Source organism: Bombus pyrosoma, linkage group LG3 (assembly GCF_014825855.1).
Source record: "Bombus pyrosoma isolate SC7728 linkage group LG3, ASM1482585v1, whole genome shotgun sequence".
NCBI classification, from domain to species: Eukaryota; Metazoa; Arthropoda; class Insecta; order Hymenoptera; family Apidae; genus Bombus; species Bombus pyrosoma.
The window spans coordinates 10,763,580-10,785,038 of record NC_057772.1 but is presented as its reverse complement, the minus strand read 5'-3'; the positions used below and the strand labels follow the sequence as shown (position 1 = coordinate 10,785,038).

At 33.8% G+C, this 21,459-nt stretch overlaps 3 protein-coding genes and 1 long non-coding RNA gene across 4 annotated transcripts; 2 read left to right on the top strand and 2 right to left on the bottom strand.

Moving 5' to 3' along the window:
* The first annotated feature begins 338 nt into the window (after nt 1-338).
* Nucleotides 339-7,958, top strand: LOC122565798 (polycomb group protein Pc). Its single transcript, XM_043722149.1, has 5 exons — nt 339-476; nt 3,306-3,349; nt 3,432-3,555; nt 3,868-4,293; nt 4,560-7,958. The coding sequence occupies exons 1-5, from the start codon at nt 417-419 to the stop codon at nt 5,178-5,180; spliced, it is 1,275 nt and encodes a 424-aa protein (XP_043578084.1). The 5' UTR covers nt 339-416; the 3' UTR covers nt 5,181-7,958.
* A 143-nt stretch (nt 7,959-8,101) lies between these two features.
* On the top strand, nt 8,102-19,803 carry LOC122565795 (WD repeat-containing protein 75). The gene is made up of 15 exons (XM_043722144.1): nt 8,102-9,104; nt 9,310-9,511; nt 9,596-9,774; nt 9,863-9,982; nt 10,081-10,268; nt 10,342-10,500; nt 10,584-10,777; nt 10,853-11,037; nt 11,101-11,267; nt 11,334-11,520; nt 11,594-11,772; nt 11,845-12,017; nt 12,133-12,315; nt 18,829-18,947; nt 19,317-19,803. The coding sequence occupies exons 1-15, from the start codon at nt 8,974-8,976 to the stop codon at nt 19,561-19,563; spliced, it is 2,613 nt and encodes an 870-aa protein (XP_043578079.1). The 5' UTR covers nt 8,102-8,973; the 3' UTR covers nt 19,564-19,803.
* LOC122565806 lies at nt 12,330-16,590 on the bottom strand. The gene is made up of 3 exons (XR_006316278.1): nt 14,900-16,590; nt 14,588-14,805; nt 12,330-13,002 (listed from the first exon to the last, which is right to left on the bottom strand). It is a non-coding gene; the product is annotated as an uncharacterized LOC122565806 (long non-coding RNA).
* LOC122565797 lies at nt 19,661-21,268 on the bottom strand. Its single transcript, XM_043722148.1, has one exon. The coding sequence runs from the start codon at nt 21,127-21,129 to the stop codon at nt 19,846-19,848; it is 1,284 nt and encodes a 427-aa protein (XP_043578083.1). The 5' UTR covers nt 21,130-21,268; the 3' UTR covers nt 19,661-19,845.
* Between the last annotated feature and the right edge of the window lie 191 nt (nt 21,269-21,459).

Here is a 21,459-nt window from a genome sequence, read left to right as displayed (position 1 = left end):
CTCGCGGCGCGCAAACTGTGCCGCTTGAAATTCCCTTCCCGATGGGACGTGCGTGTACGCCGACTTCGCTCGTGTTCGCCGGTCTTGCCGCGACTACTGGCCTTTCAAAAAACATCGGTCGCATTGCCGCCTCGCTGCTGAAATAGCAGCCACTCTAATCACCAGTCGGTCGACTCAGTCCCGATCAGTGCGAAAAACATCGAGCAATGCCGAGTCTTCTCGTATACGAGACAACACGTGTTTATTGTGTTTACACGGTGTGTCATCTCGATTAAATTAGAGCATCGTGGTCAGATTACGGTATAGGTACATATGGTGTTACGTTACTCAGTGTGGTTTTTTAGTGACACCCTCCACTCTCTTGTTGGATATATTAACAGCTTTTATTACGGATCTAACGAACAAGGATTAGAAACATGGATCTAGGTGACAGAGTTTACGCCGCGGAACGGATTATAAAGAAGAGGGAAAAGCGGGTAAGTAAGAGAAATGCGAACCGTCACCGGCAGATAGCGCCACTACATGGAATCTGTTTGTCTATGCGTCGTTGCCGGTTCCTCCTCCCCTCTTCATGATCTTTCTCTTTCCCACCTCTATCGTTTCGACAATTCTGCCCCTCCCGTTGCGATTTCTATCATGTACGATGCTCTCGATATCTCACATCGAACTTGAACAGGCACGTTTTATTGGTACATTAACGCTTTATAGGAAATACTACGTTTATTTATTTCGTTGTATTGTAAATATGTCTTTAAATATCTATGCATTACCGCGTGCCTTTTCGGGAAAAATAAATGTTATACTTCTTGAAGCTACAAATAGATAATTTTTAATTTCTTTTTAGTTTTTAATTTTCAAACTCATTATTCATTTCATTTATTCGAATTCTATTAATTGATACTTTTATTACAATTTACTACAATTTATTGAAACACTTAATGAAACTTCGTAATAAATGAAAGGATTACTAAATTTCTAATCAATTTATGAAACTTATTGCTTGCTAATTAACCTAAACAATGTTTTCTTCTGAAAGATAAATGGGTCACAACTATATATATAGCGTATAACACGTGATAGTAATTGGAAGTCTACAAATATACTTAAAATTCTGATTAGCTTAATTTTATAAAAATTTTTTAATTTTCATTTGACAATCGTTTCATTTCCTTATATCACGACTTATGATGGCACAAACTAAAATATCAGAATTTCATAACATTCAAAATTCGCGCCAGAGATATTATAACATGTTCGTAATCATATTCACACCATATGAAGGTGAATACACAACAGTCTATTATTCTCGTCCAAACTTACAAATTCAGTATTTCAGTTAAAAACCCGCTGACATTCATGTTTCCAGTGAAGAATTCTCCAAATGATCTCGCATTAAACTTACAATAATATTGATTGATTTATTATTGCATCAATATCTGTGATATGGTTGTTTGAAAACGGTCGCGATTTATGCAAGAATTTATGCGTTTTTACCGTGGCGGTGATCTTCGGAGTAACGACATGGTCTCGGCTGGCAACGTTGTAAATCGACATAAAACACGCGAGATTTCTCAGCTGCGAGCGGCTCATGCGCGATAAAGCAACGTGTCCTATACCTGCACAGTTATGTCATTGTTTTCCAACTGTCAGACTAGCTGCGCACCTAGAGCGGTCGGCATGCTTTCGTTCGTTGGCCGACGGCCAATAGGTGAGCCGTATCAGCGGTTCTCGTGGAAGTCAACGCCGCCCGTTTTATCGACCGTACGCTCCTACGGAGATGGATTCGAAAATCCGTCGTTCCGACGCAGACGCGCGAAACGGATCTTTGCAATCGGCCACATTCTGACATCGTGATCAACGATGACTGGCGCCAAGGGTCTTTTTATCGGTCGACGAATTCAAACAACCACTCATACATAATACATAAGTATTATGTTTGTTATATAAAAATTCTATAAAAATAAGAAATTAAATTATGTATCAAATGTGTTCGTCATAAATTATGCCTGTATATAATAAAACAAAGAGGATAAAGTCATACTCATTGTAGATCTATTTTTCATCGTTTTATGTGATATCGAAATTATACAATTCTTAAAATCACGTAAAAATTAAAAATTTAATCATGTATCAAATATCCTCTTGCAAAATGATATCTGCATAGATAACGTCAGATAATGTAGAAAAATTGCGTAAACGTAAATAAATTATAAAAATTATCGTTTTATGAAAATATAATAAATATGGCGTTAACACTACGTTGATTTTTAATGAGTTAAAAGAAAGAGGATATAATTGACTCTTATCACGTATTGAAATTTTATGATTATTCTTATTAGAAAAATTGTGTATCAAATGCCCTCGTGACAAATTGTCATCTGCATATAGTACGTATGTTAATATGAAAAGAATAGAATCATACATCGTGTAGTAATAGTCTTATCTCGATTTCTCATTGCGTCTATGTCACAGATCTGCAAGATTTGAAAGAGTGCGATGTGCATTGCATAATTCAGTAGATATTATAAAAATCTTCTGGTTTCTATTAAAACGCTTCTCTCTTTTTTCTTTTGGTAAGAGCATCGTACCGGGAATGGAGGGACGATTTAGGGGATGATGTTTCGTTAGGCTACTTTTAGGTGGAGAAATGATACAATTCCTGCATTTTGGTTATCTTTCAATACATAATTCGTTGGGTTTATGAGTAATTCATTAGGGCGTAATTTTGTTGATAGTATGATATTGGGTATTTTGATCTGATTTAAGTACTGATTATATTAATATCGTTCCTTTTGTATAAATATCATAAGTCATATATATTATAGTAATTCATTGAATGCAAACTAATCAGATAATTTTATAGATGATGAATCAAGTTTAGGATACTATTTTTTGCTACTCTACATTCACAATCTTAACATAAAGGGAGTAATAATTTGTGCATATTAGTACTCCTTGAAGTTTCTTATAAACATTTATTTTACAATAGTTAAATTTCCATTCTTTATGCTTGCACATATAATATAACTACAAAATATTACACTAAAAATACTGGTTTATTAGAAGTACTTCGTGTAGCATTGATATAGATGAGCTTCTAAAAAATTTTAATTATTATTAAAAATATAACATAAAAATAATAACACGCTAATAAACTTCATTTTTGAACTGTATAAAATTATTTAGTAATTAAAAATATCGAATCTGTATCTTCGTAAGGTGTATAATTGTCGGATTCACTTCCATATTTTATTCTTATTGGTATGAATTATCATTTTTAAGTGAATGATTTCTGTTTCTTGCAGGGCAAAGTAGAATACTTCGTAAAATGGAAAGGATGGAGCAAAAAGTAAGTTAAAAGTACAATTGTTAAAGTTGTTAACAGGTTCATTAAAACAGATTATGAATGTAAGCGTTTTCGCTTTTTACAGACACAACACATGGGAACCCGAAGAAAACATTTTAGACGTCAGGTTAATTGAATTATACGAAGAAAGTCAAAAAGGTGGAGATGTGACTGCAAGGAGACCTAGGCGGAGGGATACTAGATATAGCGTAAATAATTTATTCATATTCGCAATTCAAGTTCGAAAAATTATATATATGTAATATAATAGTATATTACTGTAGTACATACTGCATATTTTCTAATTCAAATTTTCAAATTTAAATTATTGACATTACATTTAAATGTGTTTCTAATTAAATGTACGAAAATGGAAATTATTAAAAATTAAGCTTTCATTCAATTATATTGAAACCTTTTCCATTCTTAGTAGTAATATAATTATTGTATTTTCTTCTATAATTTTTAATGTAAAATTATATAAACATTTCAATAAACTAAACCATTTTTATAATTCACAGGAACACGTTCTGGCAAACTTGGTCGTCGAGGAAGAGCCCGGCGGAGACGAGAGAGTCGGAGAAGATAGTCAAGATGAATCAACTATCGGTAGCACCTCCGCGCCTCGCCTAAATCCCGTTGCACCTGACGAAGACACGCTTCCGAGTTCCGTCGACGGGCACGAATCGCCAACAGCCCCAGAATTATCTGCATCCGCGTTCAGTGTTGATTCAGATTGTTCCAATAGTAGTATAGACAGTCCTCTACTGCCTAGGAGAGAACCGACTGGTACGAAAAGAAAGGCCGAGGTTCTCAGCAAAGAATCGGGAAAAATTGGTGTTACCATTACTACGAGCAGTCCAAGCAGCGGTAGTGGAAGTCCTCCTCCAAACAAAATACCTCGACTATTGCCCCTGAAGAGTAATCCAACGTCTCCCTCTTATCACGTAAGTATTCATTCATTCCTCTTCTTCTCTTCGTCTTATAGAGTTTATCTATAGAGTTTAATCAGTGCTAACCTATATTTTGGATTTATAGATAATTAACAAAGTGTTCAATTATATACAATGAATCACAAAAGTGTCCATAATTTCCAAATCTATCAAAAATTTGTAGCATATATTATAATAGACATAAAAAATAATAAAATAAATAAAGAATAAATTAAGATAAATTCTAAAATAATAAACATATGATTGTAAATACGTTGCAGAGTCACAAGGTAAACGGCAGGAGGCCGTCATCGTCAAGCGTGAAGTCGACACCGGAGGAACCGCTGCCAGCAGTGCCGACGACACCAGCTCCAGCGGTGCAAGAGAAAAAGCGTGCCGAAGCTGACGTGCCTCACGGTCCTCCACCCTCGCTGCCTCGTGCACCGCCAGCACCTCTCTCCCCCCAGATAGACACGCCTCTGGAACAGCCTACCAAAAAGAGGCACTTGTCTGAGCAAAAACAAGAGAAGTCGAACGGAGCTGTGACAGTAGACGCGAACGGTCACAAGTCACCTAGCCCTACGGATTCATATACAAACAACAACAGGTTACCGACCGTCGTCAATGGGCATCACAGTCATAACAATAGCAACAATCATAACAACAACAGTAGTAACAACAATAGCAATACATCGAGTGTGAAGCAGACGGAAATCTCGAAGACCGACATGTATGTCCCTCTTTCAAGTCCTGGTACGGATTACTGGCACGCGCGGAATCCAGTTGCCGATCAGGTGTTCATTACAGACGTGACGGTAAATTTGAAGACCGTTACCATCAGGGAGTGCAAGACTGAAAAAGGATTCTTCCGGGAAAGGGATCCAAAGAGCGATATCTATTAACGATCTTTAAATAAGGACGCTTTAATGCGAATTTCTAATACTGAACCAGCTTGTAAATATAAATTATTTTCACACGTTGAAGTGTAGAGTCGAAAATGCTGAACATATATATACACACACACACATATACGTATATATCTATGTATGTATATACATACATACATATACTATGTATGTAATACATATATATCTATGTATGTATATACATACATACATAGATATGTATGTATTGACAGTATCGAGCTATATATATATGGACTTTTTCTAAAAAAAGTAAAACGGACTCTTTTTTGGTGATTACGAAGAGGATGATCGAGGTTATGTGTAATTACAAAGAAATTGTTCAACTCGCAGTTTCCTAGAACAAGATGTTACGTGAACCTAAAATTGGACGTGGATTTGTTTGGGGATAAAAATTCGAACGGTCAGTTCCGACGTGTCGAATAGAAAATTATCGTGTAAGTCAGCGGATAAAAGATAATAAGGCTATCGTTACGCGACAAGTAAACGCGAAAGAACAACGGTACATGAGTCGCTGTCACATCGTGATATACACTTGTACATTTTAAAGACGCTTGATAGACCGTAAACACTCTGTACCAAAATCAGACAAAAAGAAAATGCAAAAAGATCTGAAAGAAACATTTTAGAGGATAAATAACATTTTCTCATTGATTGCATTTCCGCTTGTATTAGAATTCTGCAGAAAAAAAAGATAAAGAATGGTGGAATGCCATTGTAAATTAGTTAATTTCAAATTTTACTATGATAAAATAGTACAGATCTGGAAAGAAATATTTTTCTAATTCATTTTTAGAATAATCAAAGCAGCTTCGTAGAAGCGTTTTAAGAAAATACGAAAAAAATGAATTTTCGAGTATATAGAAACAAGAATAACAAAAAAGGAACTAATGTTATCTTGATGACGTATTTCTCAGCATTATGATATTATATTGTATTTAACTGATGAATATCACTCTCATTTTTTTCTCTTTTTCTTAGCGAGTAACATTTTGTCACAAAAAAGAAAAGAAAAGAGGTGTTGTATCATTCGTTCGTAGATTTTAGATTTGTTTAGAGGCACGAACGCATTATTGATTTTTTTTCAAGTTGTTATAGCATCACACTTACACAAACAGACCTACACACATACACATACAGTTCAATGCACAGTGACAAACAAGCTGAAAAAGGGAAGCAAAACGATGTACGTTATCAACAACATAGTACATGATAACTTTATAATCTATATAACATGTTTTATATCGGTTGTCGGTGTTTTTGTTACGAATCGATTAAGTATTGTTTAAACGTGTTAGATGTTGCATTTTTTGTATACCTTCAAAGGTATCTTTTCTTTCATTTCCCTTCTTTTCCATTTGAATTTAAGGACTGACTGCGTATTATACGTTTTCATACACGCGACATTTAATTCCAACGATATATATATATATACTTACAAATATGTATTTCGAGAAATATTTATGCATATCCTTGAGAGAGCGCCATTTTATTTTTTTAAGATGGGTTGTCGACGTGTATTCACCAAATAGGAATGTTCCTACCTCGAAAACGGTCATCTTGAACAGAGAATCGAGTACAACCAAATTCTAACGATCTTCTATCCGAACAATGTAATTAATTAATGTCGTTAAACTTCTTCAAAGATTGACTCTATTCTCTTCCTTTTATTTTATTTTATCTTCCTTTTTCTTTATAACTTCTGCCGCACCGTACATTTGGCGCGCGTGTGCACCAATTTCGGAACCAGTAAATTCGTGATACAGGTTATTGTATAAGCGTAAATCTTAAAAGGAAAAAAATACATATACGTTGCTTATTTATTGTAACTAATATAAAAACAAAGAAAAGTTTTTTTGATTTTTACATTCTTAGTATAGTATTAGAGACTATGCGCACAATACGTCCCATTTTATGAGAAAAGAACGAGCCTCGTTCGAAAGATTTTTCTTCTCTGTCGTACATTAAAATTGATTAACTATAATTTAAAATGATAAATCGACGATACATTGGTAACAAATGTTTCATATTTCTTCTTTTTTTCTGATTGACTATGTACGATCTATTTGCAAGAGAAAATAACTCAGAATTATAACGATTTATCTTTTTAAACGAGAAAAGAAAATGGGACTGTCTGTGTGCACTTAGGTCGCGCGATTTCTTGCAATTCGCATTTGCAAGGAATTTTAAATACACGTTTATTAAATTGTTGTGTAATGTAAACCAATACACTCTGTATATTGAGAGAGAAATATTCTGTAAAAATTGTAAATAGTTGAACACTTACAATTCTATGATAACGGAGCGATTTTAGAGCGAGAGTGAGAATGAAAGAGAGAGAGAGAGAGAAAACGCGTAGCTTTAGACCTTTCAGTTTATCATAATTGTAAATAGAGAAACGGAAAGCAAGAAACCCCTTTAAGTTGTAAATGTAAGAATCGCAGAACTGCAGATCTAGGAGAAAAATCCTTTTTAGCTTTAGAGACTTTGAGATAGACTGTGCGCGTACCTTCAATATTGTTTCTGTACTTATAGAAATATTCAGATTCTACTTATAACGATTTAAAAAAAAAAACAGATGAAGTCAACACAGATACACACATACCGACACAAGGAGAGAGGAAAAAATGTGAAAAGATAACCCAGCGATTACGCAGGCATATACGATGTGAACCCCGGTAGTACCAAATTTAAACGGTAATTTTAGTTCTGTCTGGTACAGATTCCTTATATTTCAATAAAATCTTTATTTGAATTTTTGCTCGCGTGCAGTACTTGTTTTCCATCCACTCAAAGCCGAAATTCATGCGCTTTATTTATTGATGCAGCTTCAAAGCCTGATTAGTTTTTCTTTTTCTAAGTTCCCACTTATGTTACTATCTATAATGTGTAAAGTTAAGGGAGAATAAAGCAACAGTTACTCGAAAAAAAGTTTCGTCGAATAGAGTATGTTAAAGTATGAACGACATTATTGTGTTTAATGTTTTCTTTCTTTTTATTAATATCACATATTCATTATTAATATTTAACGAAGATACAGAATACAATAATATGATTGTAATCATTGTAAAGATACAATTTTTTACAATAAGAAATTGAAACTTATCGGTAGAGGAAGTAATTCAATTTAAAACCGATTAATTCTATTATGTCAGTAGAATTAATAAATGCGTAATTCATCTACTATTGATAAAGAATATTCCCCACGGTTCGAATCAACTATGTCAACACAGGGTATTGTAGATTCCGATAAAAGGAATACTACAGTTGTCGATGCATTTTATAACGTGCATAGAGTATTTCAGATGTCGCTAAACTACAATTTCAATTGCTGTAGGAGGTGAATGTGTAGTCTGTAAATTAATAAGCTTTTAAAATATTTCATTATAGTTGATATCTTTATGAATATTAAATATATAAATAATTAAATTTTTTTACATTTGTTAAGATTATTACTAGCTGTTATTACGATTGTGAAAAAATATACTATGATTCTTCCAAATGAAGTTGTACGTAAGGATTTAGGTACTTTTATCATTGCAGTTGCAGTAATGGTGAATGAAGTTTGTTTAAGTATTTGGATCTTTGGATACGAGAAGACACCATGTGATAGGCATTTGGTTTGGTTAATTTATCTTTTACGCGTTTATAGTTATCAAAATATAATATTTTTTTACTGTATTTTGTATCTTATTGTGTCATTAATATATGGGGTATACAATACCACGTTTAATTATTCGGAACATTGGTCTCTTACGACATAAGTGAAAAAATGCAGATGAAACTGAATACGCGACGCGAGTCAACAAATATTGAAGTAATTGATGTAGACGATTTAGTTGTAACGAGAAAAGGTGGAGGAAGTATAATTGATCAACGGCCAGTTTTTTCACACGATGGAGAGTAAGTTTTAATTCAGCATATACAAAAATTATAATTTTTTTTGGCGTTTAAATATAAAATTTCTGGTTATAAACATAATGGTACTAAACATGTACTTCATTAATTTTGTTAATGAAATTATATGAGTAAATATCGTTATAAATGTTAGACTACGGTATTCAAGAAATATTAACTACAACTTTTAAGTAATACATACACGTTACAGAACATTATATATAGTAAGGAAGCATGTTATAAGATCTTACAGTACACAAACTGGAGACTTTGTTAAAGAATTAGAACCAGCAAATTATAGAATTGCAGGATTAATAATACATCCAGAAAATCCCAATCTGATCATTGCCTGTACAGAAAATGGAGAATTAAATTTTTGGAGTTGTCAAAGTGGCATTATCACAAAGAAATTGGTATAAACATTAAATGTATTTTTTAGCAGTATAAAATCATGATTTCCCTTTTTTATAAATCCATAATTGTTATACTTTTTACAGAAATTAAAATTTCAAATAGAGCCAAAAATAAAAACGTTTCACATTGTAAATTATAAAACTCATAATGGAAATGAATTGCGCCAAGTGCTTGTAACGTATATTTCTAAATGCAACACAAAAATTTATATAGTGTTATTTGATCTGGATAATGGAGTTTGTGCAAAGTCTACATGTATATCGTAAGAAAAATTTGCACTTCAATAATTATGAATGAAGCTCTCATTATGTATTATTTATATGATGTATTATTCTTACATATTATTACAGGACAAAATCTTATGAATACTATGTTGATATAATTGGTAATCATGGTGAGAATTTAATAGCACTCCTTCATGATGTAGATCTGCATATATTGAATCCATCAAGAAATTTTGTTGATAAATTGTATGTATTATACTTAAGAAAAATTATCTAACATTAAAGACAAACTGAAATTTTCAGTAAAAAATACTTATAAATGCCACTGTATTTCATGATCGCAGACATAAGACGGGTAAAACAGGTAGAATACCAACGTGCATTGCTGGACATCCAGAAGAAGAATGTGTTGCCACGGGAGATACGACTGGTCGTGTCGTAGTATGGAAGGGTTTGTTTCAAACAAGACCTTATACAGCAGTTTATCATTGGCATACATTACCTGTTACAGAAATAGCATTCAGTAAATCGGGTAAGATATATATTTCTTATATTTTTTTAAATTTCAACATGTACAATAACTATATATATTATAAAAATTATAGGTGGTCATATGTATACAGGAGGAGGAGAATGTGTTCTAGTGAAATGGGTTTTAGCAAATTCACATCAAAAATCCTTCCTTCCTCGATTACCTGCACCTATTAAACATCTTACTATTGCTCCTGATAATTTATACGTGGCTGTATCTACTTTAGATAATGGTATGAATATTTTTAGATATTTAAATCTTTAGATTTATTTTAGATAGATGAAATATATTTATAAAATATATCTATATTCATAGGTATTGTGGTTGTAAATCCACAAAGAAAATTGACATCAGTTATACAAAATTTTACATGGGGCGTGACCTTATCTTCTAAAGATTTATTTCCTGCTGGCCTTATTGTTGATCCGCGTACGAATTGTTTAGTTTTAAACAGCCGTACCGGACATGTTCAATTTTATAATACCCATACAAAAAGTTTATTATATAATGTGAGTAACAGTGTAATATAAAACAGATAAAAAATTTACGCTATGTCGTTTATTAACTTGTTAATAAATTTTCAGATAAATATTACGGCACAAAATTTTTTAACGCAAGAGCGTAATGTACTTATTATAAACACGGAAGTTACAAAGATAGCAATAAATCACGATGGTATGTGGATGGCGACTGTTGAAGAACGAAACGATAAAATGTCATGTATAGAAGTAAGGCTGAAATTTTGGATGTATAACGTTAAACAACAACAGTAAGTACAAGATATGCATTTTTGATGTGTAAATATTAATATACTGAGTTGTCAACCTGTTAGGTTCGCATTAAACACGTCAATCGAGCTTCCTCACGATGGCGGTGTGAATGCTTTGCACTTCCAACCGTGCATGTTATTCGGTGACGAGGGACAGTTACTGGCAGTTACAACAGGCAGAGATAGAAAATTCAAATTATGGCATCTCGTAGAACCTTCATCCTTACACAGTATGTAAAAGTTATGTTGTAATAAGAGAATTGTAGTATTAAATTTTAAGATCAAATTTGTTGTAGAAAAAAATAAATACTGGCAGTGCCATAGTGTAGGAGATTATAGAAATCTGCCTGCAACGGATGCTGGTTTCTCGATTGATGGTTCATTAGTTGGTATTGGTTTCGATTCTAGTCTAACAATATGGACTCCTGATACTTGTACATTTAAATGTAGCCTTACACATTGTCAATATCAGTATCCAGTGACGTAAGTTTTATGAAAAATAGATCTTATAATAATCATAAGAACAGCATTGGGATTATTATATATGTTTTACTAGACGAATTGAATTTGGAAAACAAGATGCTTGTCATCTTGTGGTAGCAGTTTCCACGCAGCATATTGCGGTGTGGAACATCCTGTCGCTTACGTTAATATGGAGCGTACCTCTAAAAATTGCAACTCTTACGGCAGATCCGAAATCAACGTACATGGCTGTTTTCACGACCGATAATTCACGTAAATATATAACTTGCTGTAAAAGATACCCAAATTTTTATTTTTGTATAGCAGGTAATTTATTAATTTTAGTGTTTGTATTCACACCCCACAAATCGACACCCGTCTACACAAGAAAAGATTTTATCGAAAATAATAGTTTTATTTTGGGAGCCACCTTTGTACCACATTTGCAAGTGAAACGAGATTCATCGTACAGATCATGGCAACGAAGATCGCAGCTTTTCTTTTTAGATTCTAATCAAGTACGTACACGGCAAATGTATGCACAACGTATTGATACAAAATGTCTGTACATTTATTGAATCATCCAACACAATGATCATATGTACTATATATATTTAATTGTTTCATCAATAGGAATTATTAACGTTAGAACCAGAATCCGAAGTGACTATTTCTCTTGAAATTTTATCTACGAATGCAACAGTTCCTGCGACCGCCTTCAGCAACCTAATAGCGAGCACGACTACCTCAGACAAGGAAGTACCCGCTCCATTTATGCACGAACAACTGAGAACAGGAAAAGGAATGGTGAAAGAGGTAAGTAAAAAAGAATATACCTTTGCAATTTATGTTTATAATTAGCGGATGTATGATTCGACAGGTAGGTGATATTCATTTCAAAATAATTTCGTGATAGAAAAAATAATTTTATTCTAGAACATATTCTCATTTTACAATGAGATCAAAGAGCGTTTATATATACACAATTTCTCGTAAAATATAGTATAAATAATTAAGTAGGAAACATAAAAGTACAAGTAATATTAATAACTTAATACAATATGTAGTAATTTTTAGTGAAGTTTTAATCTTAGGAAAATGGAAACTGTTAATCCCATAAGATATTCTCATCTTTTTACCTATCTTCTTTCCCGTTTCTATTTTATACAAATTAAAAGATGAAGATAAATTTTGAAGTCTTAGAAATACAGTCTTGCAATAAATAACGAGACGTGAAGAATTAAATTAAAATCTATGCAAGTTCCATTTATCAACTAAGATCATAAGGAATTCCAAAGTGTTATTATGACGTGCCACATCTCATTTCATTTTTATATGAGTTTAAGTATTTGCAGCAGAACATTTAGAACAGCTGGTCGATAAAACTTGAAATATTGTGACTTATTCGTTGCGGTCGTCCATACGGGATTGCGATGAGTTTGTGTTTGTCAGTGTTTCCTTCCTAAACGGTAATTCCGACAGCGGCGTACGAGATCGAATTTTCTGTAACGTAGACAGTGCCATTGTGGGATCTGTCGCATATTCTCGATCGCCTGCAAGTTATACATCTTAAAAAAACAATTGGTAACGTTTAATAAAACTCAAAGAACCGTGTGCACTATGAAACAAATATATAAATAAACTGAACAATCGTTTCGACAAAAGGAAGTCGCAATTTAAAATATTTCTTTTTTATGCAAATTTTATTTATAAATCATTCTTATCATTTCTGTTTTGATAATTGTGACGTTTTTTTTTTTTATTTAATTTTAGAATTTAATTCAAAATTAAAACTATGATATATTTGAAATAATTTAACATCATCCTTCCGTTTCTCAATTATATTACAATTTTAATATCGTTATGAAATATTAAAAAAATTTGTGATAAAAATATTTGTGAAATAGAATCTCGAGATTGTGACTTTGGAGGAATTAACTATAATCGAACGATTCGAACGGAATTTTCGCAAGCATGATTTCTGTTTACGGTACCACCTACAGTTCGGTTTGATTAGATATACCAATACAAGTAGAGAAAAGAGATTGATTTAATAAGTACCATTCGCGAGCAACGTCCACTCGTGCTTGCAATATTATCATATGCATCCCACGTGCTTATAAGAAGGGAAACACGGAATTCCATTTATTTCTATTGATTTCTCTGCACTCTGCGTAAAAGATTAAACAAAAATTCCTCTTTATTTAAAGGAGAGAAATATTTCACACAAACTAACAACTTATGGAACAGTCAACGTATGAAATTAATTGGAAATTCAATTATAGTTCTATATGTAATTGAGAAAGTCTTTGTTGTATCTATATGAATATCGATGACCGAATTATGTCATTTCAGGCGAAATTATCGCCATACACGTGTATTATGTGTTTCCCCTTTATCTATTTGCTCCATTTTGTCAATGCAAACTCGCGCGACCTAACGATAACATTTTCTGATTGCCAGAAAATCATGACTTGTTTGAAATTATCGTTTTTTTTAAACGATAGAACGATTATTTCTTTTTTTCGTTTTGCGAAAACAAGAATTATAATGAAGATTATAACGAAGCAATGAAAAATTAATGCAATGAAGAAAGCTGCTTCATTTTCAGAGACTACATCTTGATTTAATAGTTTCTGGATATTCACCGGACTTCACCGGTTGCTGTGTAATAAGCTGACTCACGAACGTGTCTTCCTATACTTGTCCGCTTTATCGTTCTTTTCACCGCATCTACGTGCCTAATTCGCAGAGAGGAACGCGACTTTATGAGTCAAAGCCCCAAGCAGATGCCCACGCGCCACTTTCAGCACGTGGTTACGTTTCAAACAAGATTCATATCAAGAATTGATGTATTAAACCATCTACAGGAAAATAAATGGAAAACGAGATGCAAAATATGATAAATGGACCACGATGGAACGCTGATGAAAGACGTGTACCATTACGTTTAACAGATCAAAGTAACACAGTAAATGTATCATCTTTAACAAATTTAAATAATCAAAGATAGTTGAAGTAACTTGTCAGTGTTATTCAAGTGTAAGTTACACAATTTCACTAAAAGTATATGAAGAGAGGTACTCACTATCTCTGGATTGCTAGCAGGATATGCAGACGTGGCAACCGTTAGGAAGAAGACAGCTATCAGGATGCACATAGAATTCCACGCTGTTAACTTCATGCCCGAAATTGTTGTAGATAGACGTCGGAAGCTACTTCTTCTACTCTCTCTTGATACACGAGATAATTTAGTTGAAGAACGTAGTCACCAGCTTGAGACTTCAGTGTAATATTTGAAAAATTCTGCCAATCACAAACGCCCAGAAGTTACTTTCAATGAAGAATATCAAGCAAATTGCAGAATATCAAGATCCCGATCTCCTCTGTTTAAATTTACCTTTTATTTTCTTCTTTTACTTTATACTTGATTGTATTGAGGAATATATACTATTCACAAGGATATCTTTACAGTAAAGTAGAAGAAGAGATGATAACGTGTTGCTCGATAAAAGGATCGGAAAAGAGTCACCGATGAAGAGTTTCTTGGCTGAGCGTTCAACGTAGAACTGACTTTGGGAAGTGGCCTCGCCATGATTTAATATAGGAGCTACTTCTCCGCACTCCCACCCTCTCACGGCGTTCCAGTTGTCCCTCCGACCTAGGGCATTGTCTTCGACGGAAAAACCTTCGGCACGCGTCACTCAAGGAATCGTCTCGATCTTCCCGGAAATCGTCCAAGTACGTGATAAAATTGCAGGCTGAATAATTCTTTCAAAAATCTCAACTTTAAACACCTAACACATAGAAGAATTCTTTCAAAGACCTGAAAACGTTGGGAATGACAACGAACATATTGGTATCTTTTTGTGAAATAATTATATAGGAGATAAAGGCGAAGAAAAGAAACAGAAATAATATTTGGTCTCACTCGTTTGCTTCTCTTTCAGGATGATAAGAAATTTGTAATTGGCCAACAGGGTGAAGATAGAGGCGAAAATCAGAAATAAACTGACCGTTTGATATCACGCAAACATTCCAAAGAACAATGGAGATCGGTCTCAAGAAGGGATATCCACGTGTACCGCTACAAAATCTCATCGCTTTAAGGCCGATGCAAAATCAATAGACCGAGTTTCCCTTATCGTGACTAAGCTGGTGCAACAAGTAGACGGGAGAGAAAGAGAGAGAGAAACTCGTTTGAACTGTCTCGTATACGATGTCGGTCTGCGTGTGATCATTTAAATGAACGCGATAATATCAGCTTGTCTAAAAGTAAAATCTTGCCCCATTTGGAGAACGCCTTTAGTGTCTGGAGGCTAAGCAAATTAAGGATCATCATATGAGTTTCTGCGGTCCTTAAGGCCGCATGATCCGCTAATGATGGCGTTATGGAGAACACGGACGCAGCGGATAATTAATTCTACAAGATCGTTCAGAGACCTCTACGCGTTATTTTCTTAACGTTTATTGAGAGAATCTATTAGAAGATATCAATTTTTTTGCGGGGAACTAAATGTTTTTAATGACTGTTTTAAAGAGAAAAAACTATTTTCACTATTTATATAGTTTCAGCTATTTAAATTTTTCATATTTATGAGAAATATCTTTCTGTTTCATTTTTTCCAAATAATGTGTTACGCATATTTTGTACATTTTTCTAAATAATCATAAAGATGTTTTGAAACGTCTTTAGGAGCGTTTTCAGTTTTGAAGGCGTATAAAAGCGGACACAAAACATCTCGTAGCTATTGATTAATTAGGTAGATCTACGTCGTTATTTAAGATTCACAGTACGCGGATATCCGTTAGCTCACAGCTTTCTTGCATATTGCGTCAATTCTGTGGAATAGTAGAGTTAATTGCTTATGAACCACCTGATGACTGTTCCTTATTTATGCTACGTTACGTTCTATATTTTTCTAGAAATGCGTAACAAGAAATCAAACACGAACTCTAATATTTTTCTAAATTACAAAACAATTTCTTTCTTCGGTAACAATAATTTTATATTATTTCCTATCATTGCTATATATATTCTCATTTCATCATATTTTTTGCTAATATCAACAATTTAATTTTAGACGTGCGAAATAATTTAATTTTATATTTCTAAATCCATCCTGATGGACTATATTAATTTAATATTAAACATCCGCTGCTTATAATATTAAACAGTTTAGTATATTGTTACATAAATTTCATATCTCTATTTATTCCAATTTATTAATTCATTCGGTATCAATAATTTATCTTTAACTTTCTCTTAATGTCTCCCTCAGTCTGCGGCCATATTTGCTCTGACAAAAATGATAGATCGCCGCGCGCACCAGTCGCAGCGGAGCTTCAGATGTACGTAATAAGTTTCCGATTCTTCGGAAAGATTAACGGAACTGGAAAGCGAAGTTCCAACAGCCGATGAAGAATCAAAACTTTCGACAGTACGAGCCTTTATTCATTCTCGTTACGGTGCACAATGGAGAACGATGGTTTTCAATGTCGCTCCGGAATTGTTTGCAAATGTTCCGGTAAAACCAGGCCAGGACGAACCTGTTGGGGAAGCTAGGAACAAAGTCTTATCTCTCGCGGGGGCTGTCCTGATATTGTTACGTTACCTATTAATAAAATCGTATTCCCCTCATGTGTAGGTGTATATCGAGACGGGTATTCTATCTAATCTTGTTAGATTGTTTTAAACTGGTCGCCATTCTCCCGTAAACTTGCACAGCGGCATTGTTTCTTCCCGGTGAATCTGCCGATGTATGACGCCCTCGTGAATTTTGACGAGATCTTTTTTAATTACCTTGTTGTAACGCGTATATAACGAGAAATCTAATAAAAACAAGCGGTCCGATCCCAATGACCTTGGAAAAAATAAAACGACGTATATAGTTAAACCGCCGTTTAAAATTTTTTTTCTATTTTCCAATGGTACTCGATGAAGAAAAGCAAAATTCAACGGTTTTGAGTTTAGGAACCCATTGATTCAAAAGCTATCAATATGTGAATCGATTTGGCAAGTCGCCTTGCAACGCGACCCGACCGCCGGAAAAATATATAGCCCAACCAATACTACAGCGATAACGCTCATAGTGTCAACAAAGCTCAACACTTTAAAGTTTAAAGATCTATCTCCATTCCATAAGACAGAGTAAGCCGTATTGTTGACTAAGGCGGTATTTTATTTTGTCAAGGTCATAGAGGTCTCACTGCCTGTTTTTATTATTTTTCTTGTTATACGCACGTCACAACAAGGTAATTAAAAAAGATTTCGTCAAAATCCATGAGGACGTCACACGTCGACAGATTGACCTTCTTCCCAATTAAATGCACCTTTGATCCATTTATATGTTTCGATTTTAATATCGTTAAGATAATAGCCCTGTCAATTTATATGCTTAATACGTTTGTTGATATTTGCACATTCGGTGACGCGTTGCATCGATGCAGCTATTTAAAAAGTACTACTTCTGCGTATATCTCGTGAGCTTAAAAACACTGGTAGTGAAAAAGATGGTGTAACTCTAAATATAAGATAATACTTTAACAGTAACGTGTTAAGCTCTTCGTATTTTTAATATAATAAACGTTAATTACTTATCGTTAATTTAGCTAAGATTTTAATATTACAATTATTTAAAGAATTTTGTATATTATATGCACGGAATATCCCAGTAAGAGTTAATTAAAGGAAACTCTACGAAATAGTATCATACAAAATACTAAATATCGTGCAACTATACTAGACATCTCGATGGTAATCGATGAAAAGGGAAACTCTATGAAATACTATTATACTCTATTAAGATACTAAATATAGATAGTGTATGTCTCTTGGTACTATCGCATGTGTTTTGTTTGATGAAACATGCGTCTTTTCTAGCAACTTTCTGGCGAAAACTGGTGTATACCGAGAAGAATATTCGTGTAGGTTGTAAGAGACGCGTCAACCTAGATCTGAAGTAGAAGATTGCAGGAATTGCGGAAATTTTCGTTCGGGGGTGTGCCTGCGTCAGCCTTAAGACTAATTAACTAATCGGATGTCGCGAGCGTCACAAGTATTACCGAAGAAGTAAACGCACGTCAAATATCATACGTATCTTTCCCAATTATAGTTAGCTCCTTACTTGAAATGTTTTCTTTATTGTTTCTTTCTTTGTCGTCTTTAATTCGTTGTTTATTTTTATCTAGGTAAACAAACATTTTTATTTAAAAGGAGCATTTTATTTATTTCTTTCTTTTTTTTCAAAAAGATATTAAGCACATTTTGAATGTATTAAAAACTGCGTGAATTTCGATATTTAAGATAAAATTAATTATGCCTTTCAGCTTCTCAGCGTCTCAGCCCACACATTACCGCCCATGAAGATGCTTTGCGCATCATTCATCACATCTCTGCTCTCGTCATCTGTGTCAAAAACTCAATCACCTGACGATAGAATCGAGAGGTAATTTAACAAAACATCGTAATTAATAAGTTATATGTATACTGTATGGATATGTTTACACATTTATTGTGAAATTTAAAAGAACAACAGTAACAAAAGTATATAAAATTTTCAAAGTGAAATATTCGTTATAATAATTAGTAAGTCAAATAAAACTCTATTAAGTTAACGATATTCATAGGAATGTAAAATAGCATTAAGATCCACAGTCTAATTGTGAGAAATGCTTGGAAGTGAACTATTATAATTCAGAAATTAAAACTACTTAAAGCTTTAAATAATAGATCTTCAAGTAATAGGCTTGAAATGATAACTTGGTAATTAGTTGATTTTGGACAAATTACATGCTTTTCATTTTGATTTGCTTAGGGATGAAACAATGCAGAATGACGAAGAATCAGAGGAAAGCGAAGAAGAACTATCACGACCGGAAAATCGTGAATCACCACCTGTAGCTGAAATCGATAATGTCGATGAGACGAAAGTACAACTTGTCGATCACAATTGGTCTTTCCTTAGGACTATACTTCCAGATCGAGAGGAGATTGAACAACAATTGATAGATGACAATCTTGAATCAACTTTACCATCAGAAAATGTTTATAATCTAGCTTAAAGATTTTTATTTCTACGATACACGAAAGAGGAATTGTTTATAAAATAATTGGCAAAAAATAGTGATTATAGATTTTTTAATAAATTATTTAAACGAATACAGAAACAAGAAAGAATAACTTTTATTTCATAAATTCTATTTATGATATTACTTTGTTGTAAACAATGTTCATATATAAATAATGTACATACAATGGAACACCGTGTAACAATTAATTAATACAATGTGATTTGAATCTTAGAATAGAAAACTTGTTATTATGTAATAAGAAATTTCATAACGTTATGTCGGTTTTGGTAATTTATCTAATCGGAAACTGAACTCAACTAATTCAGTAACAGTTTCTGATAATCGTTTTCTATATACCGGATCAATTTTCATTATTTTAAGCACTGTTTCGTTTCTATTTACAAATTCAAACTCATGATAACTGTCAGAATTATTCATAATTTCTGCACCTATTTTTTCATCCAATAACACAGTCTGGAAATATATAGCTGCAGTGATTAGAGCACATAATCTCTGCTCTTCCATCCCTTCGACTAATTCTGACCAAGATGGAACTTTCACAGAAACTGATTTTGCTGAGGTTAATGTTTCACACAACACACTATAGTAATGCTTCAGCATAGCCTCTTCCCACTTTTCTCTAAAATCACGATCAGCGCAAAGATACAACAATTGTATCACGTCGTGCGCCAGAGGAGAATATCTTATTAGCTGAAAATCTACCAAGAAACACTTGGGAGGTACTGTGTTACTGAACATCAGATTATTCCCCCATAAATCTCCATGACTAATAACATTTCTTTTTGTAGCTGACATTTCTAAGGCTGCGTATACTTCTTCACAAGCTTTTGGTATCAAACTGGCATCCAGACCAAGGTGTTTAGCTACAGCAACTATGGCATTCACACTTACTTCAAACCACATTCTAGTCTTGCCAGTCTCAGAGAAAGCATTCTCAACGAAAGCATGTGGATACATTTTCTTCAAAGACTTTCCAAGACGTGCTTCCACTAACAGAGAGGATGCATGCATTCTGGCAATGGATGTTAAACTGGATACAATGAGCTCTTTGTCAAATAACCTATTCCTCAACGAATAGCCTTTAACACCTAAATCTTCAAATACCAAGAGATTCTCCTTGACCAAGAAACAAGTTGCAGTCCATGGTTCATCTTTATACTCATGATACAGTTGAGGAAATATGTCACGATAGAAGATTTTCTCTTTTAGAAAGACACATTTATCAAGCACATATTCAGCTTGACTGGGTACATCATATGGTATAGCTTTAACGAAGAAGGACAGGATATCTCTCCCATTTGCGGTTTTGACTTCCACACTGAGCTTTTGATGTGATCCCAAAAATCCGAGCTTCCCATCAGAATATGATCTCAAGAAGAATTTGTGCACCACTGTGTCGCTGCCTGTTGCATGTTTCACTAGAGCTTGTACATCTTGAAGGGTGAACAAATTTCGATAAGCATCCACATTAGATGGATGTTGTCCGCTGATCGAGTGTTCTGGCGCGATTCGAACTTCCAACTCTGATTTTAACATGATTGAGGAAGTAACTATCGTAACGATTTATCCTCTTTATATAAGCATCAACCATAAGCTGCTTTCCTTCTTAGACCGTGTATCTATGATGAATTTATAACAAGGTACTTGTACCTGCTTTTTGGCGTGTATATTTACAGTGCTGAGATAAAGCGGCAACGAGACGAAAGATCTGTGCGCCACATGATTCGGATTACGCTACTATCGAGTACGTGTAAACATCGTAATGTTTGCTCTGTTTCTTCATTCTATTACGCATGCTAAGCCTGTGCAACAGCTAACTTTAACGCTAAAAAAAGCAATAACTGACACGGTCGCATAAATCGTTCT